This window comes from Mustela erminea, chromosome 2 (assembly GCF_009829155.1).
Source record: "Mustela erminea isolate mMusErm1 chromosome 2, mMusErm1.Pri, whole genome shotgun sequence".
NCBI classification, from domain to species: Eukaryota; Metazoa; Chordata; class Mammalia; order Carnivora; family Mustelidae; genus Mustela; species Mustela erminea.
In genome coordinates, this window is record NC_045615.1 from 2,476,836 (window position 1) to 2,490,784 (window position 13,949).

A 13,949-nucleotide genomic window follows, 5' to 3' on the forward strand; every position below is an offset into this window, starting at 1 on the left:
AGGATCTCATTGACCTTGTGGGCAGGGCTTTAGGCCAAGTCAATGTACTGTTCTGGTGGCTTTCAATGCTGAGTGTGTAATTGGCATCAATGTTTTCCATGAACGCGCTGTGAATGCTCAGAAATGCCTAGAGGGATTAGATCAATCTGAAATTCTGCATCAGAGAAGTGCTAGTGTTTTGGGGACTCCACAACCTTATGACCCATTTAAGCTAAATATCTGACTCATCATTTTCCTGATTATGACCCGTTTAAGCTAAATATCTCTCTGACTCATCATTTTCCTGATGGATCATTTTCCAGGGAGGTGGCCTCCACCAGGAGGCACCCCTTTTTGTGGCGGGGGTAGGGAATAGATGGGGTTTGCTTCCCTCATGTGGTTAAGAGGTACAACTCTTTCGAAAAGCAGCTCTTAGTTTGTGTGGGGTTCTTGTCAAAGCTGAACACCTGATGGGGCTAAAACACATACTATAGAGACCCTGTGACTGTTATCTTGTGGAGGGAGGTGGTAGGTTAACTCAGACTGAACAACGGATAATGTGGGAAAGGGCCTGAGAAACCTCACTTGTCGGATGGAATTGGTATATTGAAGTCTACCGCTATGGGGTGTCCGTGGCACTTTCAGCTTTAGGTGAAGAAAAGGCAGCTCTCCCTTTGGGGGAAAGGTTATCCTCCACTCCACGGCTGAAGCAAAGCCACTTGCTCCATGGGGCTCTCAGTCCACACAGGTTCCCCTACATGCCTGGGCCTGGTTCCCTGATGGTCTGGCTCTGCTGAAACCTGTCATGGCGGCCGGCCTCTGTGGCTGGTCTGCATCGGTGCCAGCGATGTGGAGTGGAAAACAGATGTGCTCGCTGCTCTCAGTGGTCGGAGCTCAAAGCCATCCTCGCAGCTCCAGGGGGGAATCGCTCAAGAAACTTGTTACGTTTTTACTGCCTCTTGGGCTGTTGACAATGGCCTAGCCATTCGGTCTACTGCTCGGAAAACTACAGACTGGCAGGTTCTTCCCTCTTTGGCGTCACGAACTGTGGGAACAAATCATGGCTGCTGGTGGAACTGTTTGGGTCACTCAGGCAGGTACTCATGGTGAGGCTCCTTCCTGAGATCGACCCGAATCAAGCTGCAGATCGAGCTTGCCCTGCCCACATAGCCTTGTTCGCTGCCTGGACCTGTCATTAAAGAAGACACGCAGCACACCCACCAGCATCGACTGGGCACCGAGGAAAGACTCTATTTCAGATGCATCAGCCATGACTGCATACCAGGCCTGCAACTCATAATAAAAGTTGAACTGTTTACCTTGTGGAGAGGGAGACCATTGCACAGGGCGAGGCAGTTGAGTCCATCGAACGTTTGATCCCCTCCCAGGGCTGCTGGTGGAGGCTCACCCCCGCTGATCATTCCTTGGGTTGCAATGTTGCTGCAGTGTTCAGTCCAATCGGCTGACTCTTGGCTAGCTCCTTGGAGCCCTTGAAACTGGTATTTGTTCTATTTCTGGATTTTCAGACATTTGCAGTCTGACCACGATGCAGCTTTGATCACAGTGGGCTCTCGAGCTACTCGAGGTATCTCACGGACCTTCGGTACGATCCACACCATCCACAGGAATCCGGGACTGTGGCACATTGGAATTGATTCTTCAAAAATCAACTCAAAACCATTTCTGATCTGGCCTCCATCACTTCCTCCTGGTCAGAGCAAGTTAGTAAGGCAGTGTGGTCACTGAATTTGACTGTTTTAGAAAGCAATCATTTCTTCATGGCCACTCCCTGGTACTAACCAGGGGAAAGGTGGGATGTTACACAGACGTATTTTGAGAATTTGAGATTCCCTGATGCATGTGGTGTTTCTTTCTCCTGAAGGCAACCCCAGGGGACCTGGCAGCTTCATCCTCTGGTGGCTTCCCAGCTGAAAGGAGGCCTAGGGCATTCAAGTTGAGTGCTGATGATCAAGTGTTTAAAATGTTGTTATAGGGGTGCCTGGGTGGCTCAGTGGGTTAAAGCCTCTGCTTTCGGCTCAGGTCATGATCCCAGTGTCCTGGGATCGAGTCCCATATCAGGCTCTCTGCTCTCTGGGGAGCCAGCTTCCTCCTTTCTCTCTGTCAAATATATTAAAAAAAAAAAAAAATACATTAAATTGAGAGTTCCGGAGGATGGGAATACAAATGGCGGCCTCCTGGTCTCCGGCCCAGAGGAGCCGAGAGCCCGGGGCCCCACTCCTCAGTGCACCCTCAGAGAACAGCGCCTAATTACTCCCGTCTGCCTGACCCCCGGCCGCGCTCCGAGCTCACCGAGCCTGCGACCAGTTCAAGAGACTACAACTGATGCTTCATCTGATAGCTCTACTGCTCCAGCTGATGATATCACTGATACTGCCACTGATTATAATGAAGTCACCGAAGACAGTGACATTGATGAGGACATCACTGAAGCTTCTGACACCAGGACCGGCACTGGTGGCCTTCTAAGATCAGACTTCTTCAACAACTTCGGAAAATGAAATGAAGGGTTGAAATATATTACTAAGGTGAAATTAGCCTGGGCCTTCTGCATTTCATCCCGCTGGGGTCAGCCTCAATGTCCATTCATTTGATTTAATTCAGCTACTTTCCATGTGTACCATTTCTTTCTTATCCTTAATCATTGAATCTGTTTTCCAATAAATAACACTGAGCAACATCAAAAAAAATACATTAAATCAAATACATTAAAATACATTAAATACATTTAAAAAGCTGTCAAATACATTAAAAAATACAAATTTGTCAAATACATTAAAAAAAATCTTTGAAAATGCTATTATACAGTTTGTTAACATTCACACCATTAAGGAATATCGAGTGTGACAATCTGATTTTGAATCTTCCCCGCCAAGGACATTGTGTCCCAAACTAAACAACTCTGTGTGAGACCCACAGTTCCCAAACTGTATCATGCATGGCAGGGTGCTGCAGTAAGCCCATGGGCCACCAGAGAATATTCTAAATGTTCTAGGGAAGCACTGTGATCCTCAACATCTGTGGGAAACTGAACTACTGGTATAAAGTCGATCATGGTTCCAACATTAAATTATTAACTATTAGTAGGGTCGTATCTTTGCAAAGTTGGGTTTCCTGCTGTTGCTGTGATAAAAGGCACTAACTGTGTGAGAGATATTCAATCTGATGCCAAGGTTTAAGAATACATACAGTACCCAGCATGTCCCATTAGCAAGTAATTATGGTTGCTTAAAAATAGAATAAAAGTATTATTTTTCTTTCCATTTATATGTATTATTTTTTCAAATGGCTATAAAGTGGTGACAGAATAAATATGTATTAAGATATTTGGACCTGACAAATTAATAATGGGATTTTTAAGTGTTTCTTTTGTCCTGAGTTGCTGTGAAAGAAATTACTCAGACACTAGGAACACAACTGATTAAATTTTATAAAAATACCCTTCTCCCTCTTGTACCGGATCCTTCTGGACAAATGGTCTGGGTGTGGCAAATAGTAAGTTTATAGTTACTGGAGTGGAACACAGTGCGGGGAGAATAATGAATTAGGCACCAGGGAGGAACGACTTCAGTCCTGTGGAAGGCGTGGGAGAGGGCAGGACATTAATGATCTTTGTCTTCCAGAACTGCCTCTAGAGCTTCCCCACAAAAGAAAAGCATCCTGCTTCTCTCTACCTGTTGCAAGCCCTTGACACTGAACTGACTGCTGAGTTGGCCTCCCATTCGATCACCATTCCCTTTAATCTTATCTAGAGTCTATCAGAAAAAGCAGAATCCGCTCCTAGCACTGCCCCTTCCACACAAAACACCCAATAGCACCTCTGGATCTCACCATCATTCCTCTAGCCATTGATCATCCATCCCATGATGGATGGATGGTGTTTTGTGTGGTGGATGGATGAATGCCACTTGGCTGGTGGTGTGGACAGATAGAGGAGGGTGAACTGACTGCCGCCGCCTAGCAGTCCCTCTAGAAACAAGGGCTAGGTTTGATTCTTGGAACAACACTAAGAACCCTAAGGATTACAATCCTGCCGGCAGGCTACATTGGAGATATTGTCAGCCTGAACGCCTGACTGATGTAGGGTCCTACTTGGGGGACCCAGCAGTTGTAAATCATGCTCTTTTTTTCCAGGAGCACCGTGAACACCTTTGGTTCATGGAAGCCAGGCGTTAACTTGCCTGCCTCCCCAGATCATGGTGACTTGCACTTAATGGTGAGTAATAAGAGACCGTAAGAACACTACCAGTAGGTCCTGTGGCTCTCAGACAACAGCAGAGATCTCTTCAAAATGAGGATGTCCTTTATTACTTGGAGATAACCAGCTTGTTATTCATGTGCGTACTGTAGGAAGTTATCTTCATGATAGGAGTTGTCCTATTAGAAAAAGTACCGTGAAATTTGTCCCTGAATTTAGCCGAAGTGATCAATGACACAACCTTGCCTCTGGAAGATATTCAGATAAGAACCCTTTTGTTCCAGTTCTTGACAAAAGTTCTTTTAGAATAGCACCTGCTACATAATAAACTCTATATGGGTATTTGTTAAACAGCAAACACATAAACAAAACCAATAAAGCCTGTGATCTGTGTTATCCAAGTCTTCCCTAACCTTACTGGTTTTTTGGATTGCTTGATCAGTCAATTACTGGGAGATGTATGTTGTCAACTTCCAGTTTGTCGGTGGGTTTTTCTTTGTATTCATCAGTTTTTGTTTTACGTATTTTGATGCTGTGTTATTAGGTGCATATAACTTCAGAATGGTTAAAACTCCTTGAATCCTCCATCATTATTCATTAACCCACTTGTTCCCTAATAATACTTTCACTTTAAAGTTATTTTAGCTGAAATTCATACAGCAGCACAAGATTCCTTTTTCTTTTCTTTTTTTAACATTTGACTTCCAACCTTTCTCTATTATTATGTTTTATGTCTATCTCTATTAAATTAAATGTCATATTATTGGATTTTGTTTTTTAAATCTAGCTTGAAAAGCCTTGCCTTTTACTTGGAAAATTCAGTCTATTTATATTTATCATTATTACTAATACTGTTCAATTTATTTCTACCACTTAATTGGTACTTTCTCTTTGTCCAGATTTTTCTGTGATTTATTGCTCCTCTTTCTTGCCTTTTTTGTTTGGACTGATTTTTTTCTCATTTTTTTTTACTCATTGGAAATATATGAATTTTATTTCCTTAAACACTTCTTAAAACAGGTGGAGAGAAGCAGTCTTAAAATAGGACTACCACATGATCCATATGATCTGCAACTTCATATGCATGCATTATAGTATTCAGCCATAAAAAAGAAGAAGTCCTGCCATTTGTGACAACATGCATGGAACTGGAGGGTATTATGCTAAGTGAACTAAGTCAGACAGGGGAAGATAAATACCATATGATCTCACTTATGTGTATAATCTAAAAAACAAGCAAGGGATGCCTGTATGGCTCAGTCGGTTACATGTCTACCTTTGGCTCAGGTTATGATACCAGGGTCCTGGGATCAAATCCCACATCAGGCTCCCTGCTCAGAGGCAAGTCTGTTTCTCCCTCTCCCTCTGTCTGTTGCTCCTCTTGCTTGTGCCTGAGCAGACTCTCTCTCTCTCTCAAATAAATAAATAAAATCTTAAAAAAAAAAAATGGGCTAGATATAGAGAACAGACTGGTGATTGCCAGAGATGGGGAAGGGGGTGGTGGTTGGAAGAAATGGATGAAGGGTGTCAAAATATACAAACTTCCAATTATCAAATAAATAAGTCATGGGATTTAATGTACAGCATGCTGATTACAATGAATACTGTATTGTGTATTTGAAAGTTGCTGAGAAAGTAAATCTTAAGTTCTCATCATAAGAAAAATTATTTTTTGTGATTGTATAAGGTGAGAAGTGTTGAATAGACATATTGTGTGATCATTTCACAGTGTATACAAATATCAAATCATTATGTTGTATGCCCAAAACTAACATAAAGTTTTATTTCAATTATACATTAGGTTTTAATTAAAATTTTAAATTGTATGTTAATTAAACTTCAATGAAAATTATTATTATATCTTTTTAAAGGGGAAAGAACATGAGCTGGGGTGGAGGACACAGAGGGAGGGAGCGAGAGAGAGAGAGAGAGAGAATCTTTTTTTAAAAATATTTTATTTATTTAACAGAGATCACAAGTAGGCAGAGAGAGAGAGGAGGAAGCAGGGTCCCCACCAAGCAGAGAGCCCGATGTGGGACTCGATCCCAGGACCCTGAGATCATGACCTGAGCCGAAGGCAGAGGCCTAACCCACTGAGCCACCCAGGCACCCTGAAAAAGAGAGAGAGACTCTTAACTAGGCTCCATGCAGGGCTCAATCTCATGACCCTGACGTCATGACCTGAGCAAAAATCAACAGACAGATGCTTAACTTACTGAGCCACCCAGGCGCCTCCAATAAAAATTATGATTTTTTAAAGGATTTATTTAGTTTTTTGAGAAAGAGAGCACAGAGGGAGGCAGAGAGGGAGCGAATCTTTAGCAGACTCCCCACTGAGCATGGAGCCCCACCCAGGGCTTGATCTCATGACCCAGAGCTGAAATCAAGAGTCAGGCACTTAACTGACCAAGCCACCCAGCAACCCCCCATAAAAATTATTTTTAAAAATTTTAATATACATACTTACAGAGTATAGAGTTAATTATTTTTACCCTCCTCCAGAACTTTATAATGCTTTAATTCTAATTAACATCTTCTGGGGCGCCTGGGTGGCTCAGTGGGTTAAGCCGCTGCCTTCGGCTCGGGTCATGATCTCAGGGTCCTGGGATCGAGTCCCGCATCGGGCTCTCTGCTCAGCGGGGAGCCTGCTTCCCTCTCTCTCTCTCTCTCTCTGCCTGCCTCTCCGTCTACTTGTGATTTCTCTCTGTCAAATAAATAAATAAAATCTTAAAAAAAAAAAAAACAAAAAAAAACATCTTCTTTACTTATATGTAATTTTTCTTTTTCTTTTTAATTTTTTCTTTTTTTTAAATTTTTTTTAAAGATTTTATTTATTTATTTGACAGATAGAGATCACAAGTAGGCAGAGAAGCAGGCAGAGGGAGAGGAGGAAGCAGACTCCCTGCTGAGCAGAGAGCCCGATGTGGGGCTCGATCCCAGGACCCCGGGATCATGACCTGAGCCGAAGGCAGAGGCTTTAACCCACTGAGCCACCCAGGTGCCCCTGTAATTTTTCTTTAAAAAATTATTTATTTATTTATTTGAGACAGAGAGAGAGCAGAGGGTGGACAGAGGAGGAAGCAGGCTCCCCACTCAGCAAGGAGCCCAATGCAGGGCTTGATCCCAGGACTCTGGGATCATGACCAAAGCCAAAGGCAGAGGCTTAAGCAACTGAGTCACCATGCATCCCTATATGTTATTTTTCTTCACCCTCGAACTCTGTTTTTTGTTTTTTTTTTAAGTTCACTGTATTGAATACTTCTATGCCTCATTACAGATCCTCTCAGCCTTACCTCTCTTTATATAGCCGCTCTGTGGTAAACATCTCTGTGGGCACTCACCAGGTCTACATAGATAGAATCTGAAAATGCCTAGCCTCAGGCTTGCCCTGCGCATCTCCTGCCTTCTATCCTGAGGCATCTATGTTGACACCAAGGCATAGAAGAGCACTGGGACACCATGGTGCACCTGGAAAATATAAGGGGTTAACACTCTTTGAGGTGAGCCTTTGACAAAGGGAGAGGAGAGAATCAATGGATACATACATCCCAAGTACTCTCCGCGGGAACATCCCCCAGGATGAGTAGTCTTGATATGTACATCGTATGGTTTCTCAAATGGTCCTGAGTGATGGAGGAACCAGAACTTTGTAACAGTGGCCAGATTAATCATGTATCCTTGATTGAGCGCTCCTGCCTTCCATCATTCCTCCATCCCTCACTCTTGTTCTCTGGGATCACACACAGACCAATAAAATACTGGCACTGAAACTTTTATCTTAGACTCTGTCTTCAGAGCCTAAGGCTCCTAGGCTCCCTAAGGCTCCCTAAGGCTCCTAAGACTCCTAGGCTCCCCACCTATTAGACATTATTATTACTACTTTTTTAAAAAGATTTTATTTATTTATTTGAGAGAGAGAAAGTGAGCACGAACGGGATGAGAGGCAGAGAGAGAAGGACTCCCCAAGAGCAGGGAGCAGAGCTGGATCCTAGGACTCTGGGATCATGACCTGAGCTGAAAGCAGCCGCTTAACCAACTGAGCCACCCAAGTGCCCCTATTATTTTATTCGGCCAACTACTTTATGACTCCTTTTCTCAGATTTTTCATTTTTCTTCATTTTAGTGTTTAGAAATTATTTAGTTGTTGGAGGTCAATCTCTCTTTTGTGTTTCTCTCAAAAATTTTTATTTTACTCTTGTTCTGGAAAGAAAATTTCACTAGATAATGCAATTTCTATGTTGACAGCAATGTGTTGTTTTCTTTTTAACCTTTCAGGCCTGTGGATATATCATACCACTGTCTTCCAGGCTTCTTCTATTGAGCCAATTTTCTTTCATTTGTAGGGAATGTGTTTTTTCTTAGATCTTTTCTTTGGCTTTGATATTATGCAGTGCAACTGTGATGCTAAGTGTATATTTCTTTTTACTTTTCTGTTTGAGATTCCTTGGGCTTCTGATTCTAGAGATTTGTATCCTTCATCAATTCTGAAGAATTCTCAGCCATTAACTCTTTTATTTTTATTTTTTTAAAGATTTTATTTATTTGACAGACAGAGATCACAAGTAGGCAGAGAGGCAGGCAGAGAGAGAGGAGGAAGCAGGCTCCCTGCCAAGCAGAGAGCCCGATGTGGGGCTTGATCCCAGGACCCTGGGATCATGACCTGAGCCGAAGGCAGAGGCTTTAACCCACTGAGCCACCCAGGTGCCCCCCATTAACTCTTTTAAATGTATATTTCCTCTTTTTTCTATATTTCCTCCTTCTCAAAGTCTGTTGGATCTTTTGTTCTAACTTTGTTCTCCATGTATCTCAACCTCTCATATTTTCCATCAGTGCTACATTCTGGGTAATTCTTTCAGATTACCCTAGTGATTCATTATGGGCCCCCCTCAGCCATGTCTGCTCTCTTGTGTCATTTCTCCCCTAGGTGTTTCATTTCAATTTTTATATTCTTCATTTTTAGAAGCTCTATTTTGGTTCTTTTCAAGTCTGCCTAGTCAATTTTGATAGACTTTGCTCTTTCCTCATGATTTTGTCATTTTTTACTTCTTAAACATACAGTCCAGTGATTGTAATGTCATTGCAGTTTCTGCTTATTTCCTAATGTGTGTATTTAAAACAGCTTTATTATGGTATACATTACATATCATCAAATTGACCCTATTCGAGTGTACAATTCAAGAATTTTTGGTAAATTTTTTGAATGGTACAGACATCACCATAAATCAATTTTAGAACATTTTCATCACATTAATAAGATCCCTTGGGTTCATTAATAATAGTTCATCTGGGACGCCTGGGTGGCTCAGTTGGCTGGACGACTCCCTTCGGCTTAGGTCAGGATCCCAGAGTCCAGGAATCGAGTCCCGCATCGGGCTCCCAGCTCCACGGGGAGTCTGCTTCTCTCTCTGACCTTCTCCTTGCTCATGCTCTCTCTCACTGTCTCTCTCTCAAATAAATAAATAAAATCTTTAAAAAAAATAATAGTTCATCTTCATTATTACTCCCAGCCCCAGGCAACTGCTATTCTACACTCTGTTTCTACCCATTTGTCTTTTCTTGACTTTTCCTAGAAATGGAGTCATATAATATGTGGTGTGTGTCTGGCTTCATTCAGCTAACATAATGCTTTTGAAGTTTATCCATGGCATGTGGCATAGTTTGTTCCTTTTTCCTGTTGAATTTATCCATTGTTTAGATATGCCACATTTTGCTTATCCATTCTCCGGTTGTCGGACATTCAGGCTGTTTTTAAGCTCTGGCTCTAATCGGTAATGCTGCTATGAACATTCGCGTGCATGGTTTGTGTGGACATATGTTTTCATTTCTCTTAGGTAGTTACCAAGAAGTGAAATTTTTGGTTCCTCCAGTAAATTTTTGTTCAACTTTTTGAGAAACTGCCAAATGTTTTCCAAAGTGGCTGCACGGTTTTACATCCCTAGCAGCACTGTATAAGGGTTCTGGTTTCCGCAGCATCTGTTTTGTGTCAGGCTTAACCTATTGACTGTGACGCTTTCAGCTAGGAATGCCTGGGGGCACCTGGCATTCACTGTGCTACTTGTGGCAAACCCCCACAGATAATTTCCCTGACTAGAGCCACTATTGTGGCTGGACCAACCCTTGTGGTTCTTAGGATTGCAAGACCCATCTCAGCAACAACCATTAAGGGACTTTAAAAAAAAAAAAAAAAAAAAGCCCAAAGTTTATTACCCGCAAGTCCTGGAGGGTACACAGTATGCCTGAGGGCCGCACAGCAAGGTCTAGGGGATAGAGAGGAAGGAGAGAGATGAGGTGTGTCTGTGTGGCGGGGTGGGAGTGGGGGACCTGGGGTTCTGTCCTTATTAGGATCAAGGGTGGGTTTTTTGTGGGATTACTCTTTATTAGGTGAATTTAAAACATAAGAGCATGGGGTGGCTGACTGGCTTAGTTGGTGGAGCATGGGACCCTTGATCTCAGGGTTTTGAGTTTGAGCCTCACACTGGATGTAGAGATTAGTTAAAAATAAAATCTTAGGGGTGTCTGGGTGGCTCAGTTGGTTAAATGTGTGCCTTGGGCTCGGGTCATGACCCCAGGGTCCTGGGATCAAGCCAGAATCATGCCAGCCCCCTTGCTCAGCTAGGGGTCAGCTTCTCCCTCTCTCTCTCTCTACCTCCCTTCCTCTTCTCTTTGTGCTCTCTTTCTCTCTCCCAGATAAATAAATAACATCTTTAAAAAAAAAACTTCAACAAAAACAAAACGTAAGAGCAGGAAATAGGGAGTAGGTAGGGAAAAGCAGGAGCACTCAAGAGTTGGACAAGGCTTTCTGAAGGGGAAATTCATGGATGCAAACAGCCTGGCTCCTTATCTAGTTGTTTATCTGGCAATAAAATTAGTTCGAGATGCATGTCTTTGAAATGGATGCCTCAGCAATCAAAAGCTTAATGTCAGGTATTTACACTTCAGCATTCTTGTTGACATTTATTATAGGCAGCCAGATCATCCTCAACAAAATACCACAGATGTGAGGGGTGGTGAAGGCGGTGCTCAAAAGCAGACATTCAAGGGGCGCCTGGGTGGCTCAGTTGGTTAACCCGCCAGCTCTTGATTTCCACTCAGGTCATGATTTCAGGGTCCTGAGACTGAGTCCCAAGCCAGCTCTGCACTCAGCAGGGAGTCTGCTGGAGAGTCTCCCCACCCCCACCCTCCCACCGTCCCTCCCCAACTTGTGCGCTATGCGCACACAGTCTCTCTCAATCTTTTTTTTTTTTTTTTTAATTAAAAAAAATTTTTTTAGGGGTGCCTGGGTAGCTCAGTCATTAGGTGTCTGTCTTCGGCTCGGGTCATGATCTCAGGGTCCTGGAATAGAGCCCCGCATATGGATCCCTGCTCAGCGGAGAGACTGCTTCTCCCTCTCCCACTCTCCCTGCTTGTGTTCCTTCTCTCAGATAAATAAAATCTTAAAAAAAATTTTTTTTTAATTTTAAAGATTTTAAAATGTAATTATTTGAGAGAGAGTGAAAGCAAGAGAGAGAAAGAGAGAGAGAACACACAGAGGGAGAGGGAGAGGGAGAAGGAGAAGCAGACTCCCACTGAGCAGGGAGTCCACCATGGGGCTTGATCCCAGCACTACAAGTTCACAACCTGAGCTAAAGGCCCACGCTTAACCGACTGAGCCACCCAGGTGCCACTCAAATAAATAAATATTAAAAAAAAAAAAAAAAGAAGAAGAAGAAGAAGAAGAAGAGTGCATGATCAAGTTTCTGGCAAACTCCTTTCCGGTGAAAACCTTCCTTGGCCTGCAAAGACAGCCACTTTCTTGCTGTGTCCTCACAAGGTCTTTCCTTTTGGCTCACAGGGAGAGAAAGCGACATTTCTGGTGTTTCTTCCTCTTCTTAATCCTATCAGAATGCGGCCCCTACCCTTATGACTTCATTTAACCTTAATTACCTCTGTCCTATCTCCAAATGCAGTGACATTCACAGCAGGTTTCAACGTAAGAATTTAGGGAGGGCAAAATTCAGTCCACAACTTCTTGCTCTATGGATTCCCAAAATTCATGTCCTTCTCACATGCAAAACATATTCACCCCATCCCAAGGCCCCCCCCCCCCCGAGTTTTAACCCATTCCAGCATTAACTCCAGTCCAAAGTCTCATCTGGATCTAAATCAGGTATGGGTGACAAGTGAGGTTTCATTCATCCTGAGGTAATACTCTTCTCCAGCTGCGAACCTGTAAAGAAGAAATAGCTTTGCCTCCCAGGCTTGGGGTGGGAGTGCCAGCTCTGATGGTCTCTGAGTCACCTTTGGGGTTCTTCCCCCCCCCTTTTTTTTTTTTAATTTTTCCCTCTTCTTAAAGGATAAGGCATGCTGAATACCTCTATTGTCCTCTCCTCTAGAGTCCCAGAAGTCCAAAAGTCTTCTTTCTTTCAGCCCATCTCTTTTCCTTTTGATTTAAACTGGCAGTGTCTCTGTGGATATAATCCCATCTTTACTCCTAGCTTCTGCTGTTATAGCTGATTATCTCCACAGATAATCATGGATAATCTCCTAATGGGGTGGATTGTCTAGCCACACCCTTGGTGTCCTCTCCAGAACCAGTTTTCTCATTTTTGCAATATAGATAGGTTGAGAACATTCTAAATCTTCAAGTTCTGATTCCTTTTCACTAAATTTTTCCTTCAATTTATCTCTCTCTTCTCACATTTTACTAGAAGCAGGAAGGAAAAGTCAGGTCTCACTTTCAACATTTTGCTTAGAATTTTAGAATTTAGAATTTGCTTAGAAGCAAATTTTAGAATTTGCTTAGTTCATTGCTTAAGAGTTCAATCTTCCACAAAACACTAGACCACAATTCAACCAGTTTCTTTGCCACTTTATAACAAGAAAAACTTTTCCTCTAGTTTCCAATAATGTGGTCTTCATTTCAGGCTGAGATCTTACCAGAAGCACCTTTAATATCCATAATTCTACCAATAGTTTTTTCAGAGAAATCTAGGCTTTTTCTAGCATGCACCTCCAAACTCTTCCAGTCTACATCAACCACCCAGTTCCAAAGTCACATTTCTATGTACTTGTTACATCAGCATCCCACTTCATGGTTCCAAAATCTGTTATTAATCAGGGTTCTCTGGAGAAAAAGAACCATTAGGATACACACATGGCTGTTCCAAATGGAAGGCTAACGGGCTCAAGACCCAGAAAAAGTCAGTGTTTTAGTTTGAGTCTGAAGGTAGGGAAAAGCTCTGTCTCAGTTCAAAAGCACGCAGGTAAAGAGGAATTTTTTTTTATTACAGAGAGAATCAGCCTTCTTGTTCTAATCAGGCCCTCACCTGATTGGCTGAGGCTCACTTACATTACAGAGGGCAGTCTGCTTTAGTCAGATATCAGTTCAAATGTTGAGCCCGTCCAAAACACAGAATAATGTTTGACCAAATCTTTAGGCACTCCAGAGATGGTACAGTCAAATTGATTCATAAAATTAACCATGACAGGTATTATCTGTTTTACTTATTATAGCCATTCTAGTGGGTATGAAATGATACCTCATTGTGGTTTTAGCTTGTATATCCTTAATGACTAATGATATTGAGCATATTTTCATGTGCTTATTTGCTATTTTTATATCTTCTTTGGTGAAAGATCATTTTAATCACTTACCTCCCACTTTTTTTTTTTTTAAAGATTTTATTTATTTATTTATTTGAGAGAGAGACAGTGAGAGAGAGCATGAGCGAGGAGAAGGTCAGAGGGAGAAGCGGACTCCCCATGGAGCTGGGAG

At 42.4% G+C, this 13,949-nt stretch overlaps 1 protein-coding gene across 1 annotated transcript in view; it reads left to right on the plus strand.

Annotated features, from left to right (window-relative positions):
- The first annotated feature begins 3,302 nt into the window (after nt 1-3,302).
- The window catches only part of PIWIL2 (piwi like RNA-mediated gene silencing 2), an 83,384-nt gene continuing 72,737 nt past the window's right edge, over nt 3,303-13,949 (plus strand). The window contains exon 1 of the mRNA XM_032332128.1: nt 3,303-4,213. Within this exon, the coding sequence (XP_032188019.1) occupies nt 4,115-4,213 (99 nt within the window). The 5' untranslated portion in view covers nt 3,303-4,114. The remainder of the gene's footprint in view (nt 4,214-13,949) is intronic.